At 40.3% G+C, this 8,426-nt stretch overlaps 2 protein-coding genes across 2 annotated transcripts in view; one reads left to right on the top strand and one right to left on the bottom strand.

Moving 5' to 3' along the window:
- Positions 1-8,426, top strand: part of LOC107639552 (transcription termination factor MTERF5, chloroplastic) — a 19,332-nt gene that overhangs the window by 9,241 nt on the left and 1,665 nt on the right. The window lies entirely within an intron of this gene.
- LOC107615074 lies at positions 3,399-4,019 on the bottom strand. Its single transcript, XM_016317192.1, has one exon. It carries the CDS (start codon positions 4,017-4,019, stop codon positions 3,399-3,401), a length of 621 nt encoding a protein of 206 aa, XP_016172678.1.

Raw genomic sequence — 8,426 nt, 5'->3', positions numbered from 1 at the left:
GGGTCACCTTCCCTTACCGAAGGATCATTCCCTCAGTTTAATTTACAATCAAGGTTATTTAGACATACACAAGAAGAGAGTTATATAAAAGATATATTATTATATAAAATTGATGGGATAGTCCCCTTCCCTTACCGAAGGTTCTTATCCCAAACGTTTTTCGATCACCTTCCCTTGCCGAAGGATCATCTCGATCGATCACCTTCCCTTACCGAAGGATCATATCGATATCTTGTCTTTGGGGGCCACCTTCCCTTACCGAAGGGTCATTCCCTCAGTTTAATTTAGGTTGTTTTAAACGTACACAAGAGAAAAATCATATAAGTGCACATTATAAGAATATTAAATATTTTGAAGAAAAACATGTACTCTTGACTTTAAAGGAATAATGATAGAAGAGATCACATAGATGCACATAGGATTAAATTTTTAAATAAAATATTTGAGAAAGCATGTACTCTTGACTTTAAGGGAATGATGATAACATAATGGTATAATAGGTTACATGGATGCACATGACGGAATAGGGTAATTTAAATAATTGAATTAACATCATACGGAGACATATAATAACGATTCAAGAAGACGTGAATGGCATGGTGGAGAGACATGATCATCATGAATGAAAGGTGAGTGAGAGAAAATTAATGTCATGATAACATGGAAGAAAATAATAATAAAGAATGGAACATAACACATGCCAAGCGTTTTTAAAAACATAATTCCCTACCTTCTTTTCTAACGCTTCTTTGAGCTTGCCTCTTGTGTTTGCCCACAGAATGTTATTTCTTTGTAGAGAGAGAAGGGAGAAGATAAGTGTTTGAGAGAAGTGATTTTCTACCTATGGGTGCTCCCCTATTTATATACATTTGGGGATGGGGTGGTTGGGATATTTTAAATTTCAAACTGAGGGTGGTTACCGGGTTCCTATCCAAAATTTCAAAATTCTAAACTTATCTCCTAACTGATTTTCAAACTTCAAATTTAAATTTTGTTTCTAGAAGGGGCGGTTGTTACATTATCACCCCCATAAGAAAAGAATTTGTCCCCAAATTCCATGTCTGAACTTGGTCGATAAGGGTCGTTTAAATTACTTAGGGGTCCTACTGAAATTTCCTTACTGTTGGGGAGAAAGGAGATCCTCACCACGATTGTTACCTGTAAATAAGTCCGGGAGCTTCTGTCTCATGTCTGCCTCTTTTTCCTATGTGTAGTCTCTGGAATTGCCGCTACCCCATGCCACCTTTACCAGTCGTATCGTCTTGCTCTTTAGTTGCTTCGTGCTTCTGTCTACAATCTCTATGGCTGGTAGTTCAAAAGTCAGGTCGTCTCCGTACAGTGCCTCATATGGTGCCATCCCGATGCTACCATGGTAACTGTTGTTATAAGCAAACTCGATCAGTGGTAGGTGACTCTCCCACTTTCCTGGTCTGTCTAGGACACAAGCTCGTAACATGTCTTCCAACGTCTGGATGGTCCCTCTCCGTTTGTCCATCTGTTTGCGGGTGGTATGACGTGCTTAGGCACAATTTCGTCCCGAATGCCTTCTGCAATGCGTTCCAAAACCTCGAGGTGAATCTTGGGTCTCTATCCGAGACTATGGTCGTTGGTACCCCATGTAACCTCACGATCTCTCTGATATATAGCGTGGCTAGTCTTTCCAATGAGTCGGTCGCCTTAACTGGTAGAAAATGGGCAGTCTTTGTAAGCCGGTCCACGATGACTCATATAGCGTCACGCCCTGCTTGAGTACGGGGTAGTCCCATGACGAAATCCATCGATATGTCTTCCCATTTCCACTTCGGGATGCCAAGGGGTTGCAATACCCCTGATGGTTTCTAATGTTCGATTTTTACCTTCTGACAAACCAGGCATTTATTCACGATCGTGGCTAAATCCTTTTTCATCCCTGGCCACCAGAACATCTTCTTCAAATCATGGTACATCTTCGTCATGCCAGGATGAATGGTAAAATCTCCTCTGTGGGCTTCTTCCGCAATCTTGCTTTGAAGGTCTCCTTCCCTTGGGACACAGATTCGACCTTGGTATCTCCATACCTTGTCCTCTCCTTCGGTGAAGCCCTTCAATCTTCCTTCTTTGACAAGGCGCAGGGTTTCTTGAAAGTTGGGGTCGGAACTCTGTGCCTTAGTTATTTGTTCTTTGAATTGACTTGCCACTGTTAAGTGGTTCAGACGTATGCTTTTTGGAGCGAGGGTGACTTGTAAGTTCATGTCTCTGAAATTCCTTATCAACTCTGCCTCTTTTATCATCAGCCATGATGCCTTGAGTACCTTCCGACTCAGAGCGTCAGCCACCAAGTTAGCCTTTCCTGAGTGGTAATTTAAAACAAAGTCATAATCTTTAAGAAACTCCATCCACCTCCTTTGTCGCATGTTGAGTTCCTTCTGGTCGAACAGGTACTTTAAGCTCTTATGATTGGAGAATACTTGAAACCCTAACTCCGTACAAATGATGCCTCCATGTCTTCAGCGCAAATACTATTGCGGCTAGTTCGAGGTCGTGAGTTGGATAGTTGGCTTCGTGGGTCTTCAGTTGTCTTGACGCATACGCCACTACCTTTTTGCATTGCATTAGTACGCAACCCAATCCTTGTCCTGAGGCATCGCAGTAAACTTCGAAGGCCATGTCGGGGTTAGGTAAGGCTAGTTCTGGGGCGGATGTCAAGCGACACTTTAACTCTTGGAAGCTTCTTTCGCAGTCTGGCGTCCAAGCAAACGGGGTATCCTTCCTGGTTAAACGGGTTAACGGCAGGGCTAGTTGAGAAAACCCTCTTATGAACCTTCTATAGTAGCCCGCCAATCCTAAAAAAAACTCCTTATTTCTGTGACTGACGTCGGCCTTTCCCAGTTTAGTACCGAGTCTATCTTACTGGGATCCACTGATATTCCGTCACTGGAAACCATGTGTCCAAGAAATTGTACCTCCTTCATCCAAAACTTACACTTGGATAGTTTTGCGTACCACTTTTTTCTCTCGAAGGGTTCCCAGTATTACACGCAAGTGCTCCCTGTGTTCTTCTTCTGTCTTGGAGAAAATCAAAATATCATCTATGAATACCACCACGAAACTGTCGAGGTAAGGTCGAAAAATTCTATTCATGTAGTCCATAAAGACGGCGGGGGCATTGGTCAACCCAAAAGACATTACTGTGAACTCGTAGTGTCCGTATTTCGTTCGAAATGCTGTCTTTGGAATGTCTTCCTCTCTTACCCTTATTTGATGATACTCTGATCTCAGGTCGATTTTTGAGAACACTGTTGCACCTTGTAGTTGGTCCATTAAGCCATCTATTCTTGGGAGGGGATACTTGTTCTTCACCGTGATTTTGTTGAGTTACCTATAGTCCACGCAGAGACGCATGCTGCCGTCCTTTTTCTTCACAAACAATTACTGGAGCTCCCCAGGGAGAGACGCTTGGTCTGATGCATCCTTTTTGCAGCAGCTCCTCTTAGTTGGTTCTTCAGTTCAGTGAGCTCCACTGGAGCCATCCGGTAAGGGGCTCTGGAGATTGGCCCTGTCCCAGGTATCAATTCTATGGAGAACTTAACCTCTCGTGTTGGGGGAAACGAGGGTATATCTTCGGGAAAGACATCTGAAAAGTCGTGTACTACTGGTATCTCACAGAACTCCTGATGGGAGTCTTCTTTTACCGAATTTAGCAAGGCATATTCTTGCCTCGTACTGGTGTCTTCGGAGGATCTTGGAAGGTCACGTGTGTCTCGTATGGATTGAGAAGGGAAGATGGCTTTTCTCTCAAAACAATCTAACAAGACTCGGTTTTCGTTGAGCCAGTCCATTCCTAGGATGATGTCTAATCCTACTAAAGGGAGGCACACTAGGTTGGCAAGGTATGATCTACCTGAAATGAGGATGCACACCCTCTGACAGACCTGCTGAGGGCAAAGACTCGTCCTTGACGTTGGGGTGCATCGGTAGAGGGTGGGGGAACTGCTGGACATTCCCTTTGGATAACCATAGGAAGAGGCTTCATTAGTCATATCTCCTAAGATCGACTTTGCTCTGATACCAATAATGTAACCCCCTAAGTTTTATACTATCGGGGGGGGGGGGTCTTTAAAATAAGGTGCCACACTTGATTAAGCAAAGAAATGACTAAATCGTTACGCAAGGAAGGAGTAAATGCGCGTAGAGCGGAAAATGGGTAGCACTAAAACGTTGGAATTTTAATAGAAATGAGATAGTATCTTAACCGTGAGTATGAAATACTTATAGTAAACTAAAACAAGAAGGGAAACTAATACGTCCTAAACTAATCTCGTCGAAGAGGCTCCCATACTTGCATCCTATCCCATCCTTGATCAGGACTCTTCAGTTATTTATGAATCGAGGTACCAGGGGTCTCCTTCCAACACCCTTTCGCGCAGTGAAGACCCGGTTCCGTTGCGTGGGATGAACCAAAACTCGACGGGGTGCCGAAATGGGGGAGTAGGGCACGTATTCCACCTTTGGGCTTCCACAAGGGTTCAACTTCTCCTCTGGGTCCTCCTCCATGGTGTCTTCCTTCTGGCCAGGGTTGTCGGATTTCTCTCCTTCGGTCTCGGGGTCGGACTCAAGGTGTACCACCTTGGATGACCGCTCCCTAGATGTTGAAACGTCCCTATCTAGGAAGGTTATGACGGGCAGCTGGGGTTCTTCTTCCACGAGTTCTCGACCTAAGTAGATAGTTTGGAGCACGGTAGTAGTGGTCGCAACTACCCACGCGTGCTTCGAGGGGTCATACTCAGAAGTTACCCTCGAGGAGGCACTGCATCGTCTCTATCCGCTGTGCCATGTTCCTCTGGAGATAGTATGGGAAAAGAAAGGGAGTGAGAACCTAACGTCTCAGTAGGAGTGCTATGTAACACCTCCATATCCATCTCCAGCCCACGTGCGGGATTTTAAAAATAAGCGTATAACATGGCATGTAATATGCATCTTCTTTTTTATAAAACATGTGTGTAAAAGAAAGGGAAAACATATAGGAAAATAGAAGGATAACATCAACATAATCATAATTAAATCTAAGGAAAACATAGAACTCAAGCTTTCATTCGTGCCTTTTTTCTTTCTTAATTTATAACTTATATGGAGGGTATTGAGCTCAAACCGGTATAAGTGGGAGTCCCCTTCCCTTACCGAAGGTTCTCGAAGGATCATTCCCTCAGTTTAATTTACAATCAAGGTTATTTAGACATACACAAGAAGAGAGTCATATAAAAAGATATATTATTATATAAAATTGATGGGATAGTCCCCTTCCCTTACCGAAGGTTCTTATCCCAAACGTTTTTCGATCACCTTCCCTTGCCGAAGGATCATCTCGATCGATCACCTTCCCTTACCGAAGGATCATATCGATATCTTGTCTTTGGGGGCCACCTTCCCTTACCGAAGGGTCATTCCCTCAGTTTAATTTAGGTTGTTTTAAACGTACACAAGAGAAAAATCATATAAGTGCACATTATAAGAATATTAAATATTTTGAAGAAAAACATGTACTCTTGACTTTAAAGGAATAATGATAGAAGAGATCACATAGATGCACATAGGATTAAATTTTTAAATAAAATATTTGAGAAAGCATGTACTCTTGACTTTAAGGGAATGATGATAACATAATGGTATAATAGGTTACATGGATGCACATGACGGAATAGGGTAATTTAAATAATTGAATTAACATCATACGGAGACATATAATAACGATTCAAGAAGACGTGAATGGCATGGTGGAGAGACATGATCATCATGAATGAAAGGTGAGTGAGAGAAAATTAATGTCATGATAACATGGAAGAAAATAATAATAAAGAATGGAACATAACACATGCCAAGCGTTTAAAAAAACATAATTCCCTACCTTCTTTTCTAACGCTTCTTTGAGCTTGCCTCTTGTGTTTGCCCACAGAATGTTATTTCTTTGTAGAGAGAGAAGGGAGAAGATAAGTGTTTGAGAGAAGTGATTTTCGGGTGCTGGGTGCTCCCCTATTTATATACATTTGGGGATGGGGTGGTTGGGATATTTTAAATTTCAAACTGAGGGTGGTTACCGGGTTCCTATCCAAAATTTCAAAATTCTAAACTTATCTCCTAACTGATTTTCAAACTTCAAATTTAAATTTTGTTTCTAGAAGGGGCGGTTGTTACAAATATAGTTTGTGTCTTTATCATATCATGGTACACCATAGAAAATCACAAGACTATGTAATTTGTATTATTGAAATTTGAAATCAAAAATCGAAAACCATAGAAAACATAGTTTTCAGTGCAATACAGATAATATAGAAATCAGTTCTTGTGTTGCAGCCTCCACACTCTGAACTAGTATAACTGTATAAGATTAATAATAACATTGATAAGGGCCAATTTTCAAGCCGAGAAAGATTCTGAAAAAGCATACTTGAGTTCATCAGGTGTCCCAACAAGATAGTCCTTTTCACAAAAAACTTCAATCAAAGCATGGTATCCTACTTTTGAAACAAAAGAAGTCAAAGTAAAACCATCTTTGTGAGATCCATTCATCTCTTTGGGGTTCTTCGGGCACTTCCATATACACCTCCATATACCCATCACTAAAAATAAGAAATGCATAACTATATTTAACACATTTCTATTCGCAGCTTTTACATGCAACACCTATATAACATATAATCTCACATATACAGCATTTCAATCAACCATAGATGTATTGAAACCATTATGATAAAAAATAATGAATAATCTTACCTCAATGGAGTTAACAATAGCATTCAAGTTAGATCCCAGAGCTGACAGCGCTTCTAAAACCATTACATTGTACCTGGGAGAAGATAAACAAAAGCAACCAAGTCTCGGAATAATTCAAAAGTAACAAAATATATTTTTTATCTTATTGAGGCATACAACAGTTTTAACCACAACTAAAATTCTAATCCACATCATTTAATTACAATAATCCATATAGAATTAGTGACATTAATTCGTATACCCAGGAGGATTCTTGGCATCTTCATCATTTTGAGAGGAATCACCAACAGCAACAGAAAAATCAGGTTGATGAATCATAGTGGTGACAAGAGTAACATCTTCCCCAAAACAACAATGGCATTACCAGCAGCAGCTAGGTAGCACCAGCAGGAGAATTACCACAAAAGAACAAAAATTAAAAATCATAAACACTTGATTCAGTTTTTTCACGCTCAAATTTCACCATTTATCCACAAAACGAAATACACGAAGGAGAATTAGGCACATTGCAGTGAAATTTAAAACCCTAAAGATGCGAAATTGAAAATGTTACTTAAGAGAATTTTGTAACGTGAAGTGAGAAAGGGTGTGAATTGGGGATCTTTGAGAATGTTCTTCCACTTTCTTTCCCCCAAATATTCTAGCCCATGCCCTATATCATGAAACTTGCGACCATGATATATGTCTATGGTAAAATCCGAATCTCCATCACTACATTAAAAAAAAGAGAAACAGAATCCTAATAAAACAGCATCATCACAGCAACAACAATCAACAATAAAAAATAAACCAAATTCATCATCAGCAAAATTAATTTATATGTCAATTCACCAATTAACAAAATTCCTGTACATAAATATCCATATTGTAAACCCTGAAAAAACCATTATATCAAAACAATCCAAAAATCAATTCAACAAATAGATACTCAATCAATGCCATATTTTTGAAAAAAATAAAATTAGCATAAACATCAAGTTTTAAAGCTGAAAAAAGAGGCTTTTTTTGTCACCTGCTTACAAACAGTTCAAGTACAGAGAGATCGAGCAGAAGCACAATGCGGGGACGGGAGGCCAGGTGCTACGAGGCTCGGCTCCATGCGGCGCAGCGACGTCAGGCGAGGCAAAGCACCGCGAGGGACGGCAATGGCTTGGACGGGCAAATGGCGCAGAAGACCTCCGAACAGAACAAAGCAGAGCAGACCAGTGCAGAGAATGAGGCGACGGACAGCAGACCACCAAGCGTCCGTTGCAGATGACGCCAGAGACGGATGATGACGACGGACCGACGCAGGAGACGGCAGTGGACGCGATCTCTAGAGAGCAACTTAGGTTTTTTTTTTTTTCTTTTGGGATAAAATGTAAGGGGTGCTTTTGGTATTTTGGAAAAATTAATGTTTGTTCAGCTAGCTACTCCAACCAAATGACAAAAATATTCGTTTTTTACCAAGAATATTGTATTATCTTAAACATTATTCTCACGGCAGGACTTAATTGAAAAAAAAAATAACATATAGGGACCCAATTGAAAAGAAAAAAAGTATAAGACCTAATTGAAAATTTGGTGAAATTATAAGGACCTGCAAAGTAATTAAACCTATAATAAATATAGGGATATAGATTTCATGTCTTTGTAGGTTACAAATTTAATTAGACATTATTAATTTTTAATTATTATCA

The sequence above is a fragment of the Arachis ipaensis genome, chromosome B01, assembly GCF_000816755.2.
Source record: "Arachis ipaensis cultivar K30076 chromosome B01, Araip1.1, whole genome shotgun sequence".
Lineage (NCBI taxonomy): Eukaryota > Viridiplantae > Streptophyta > Magnoliopsida > Fabales > Fabaceae > Arachis > Arachis ipaensis.
This window is presented reverse-complemented; position numbering and strand designations above follow the sequence as displayed.

Excerpts from the sequence above, each read along its gene's own strand:
- LOC107615074 (XM_016317192.1), bottom strand. The coding sequence starts at position 4,019 with ATGACTAATGAAGCCTCTTCCTATGGTTATCCAAAGGGAATGTCCAGC.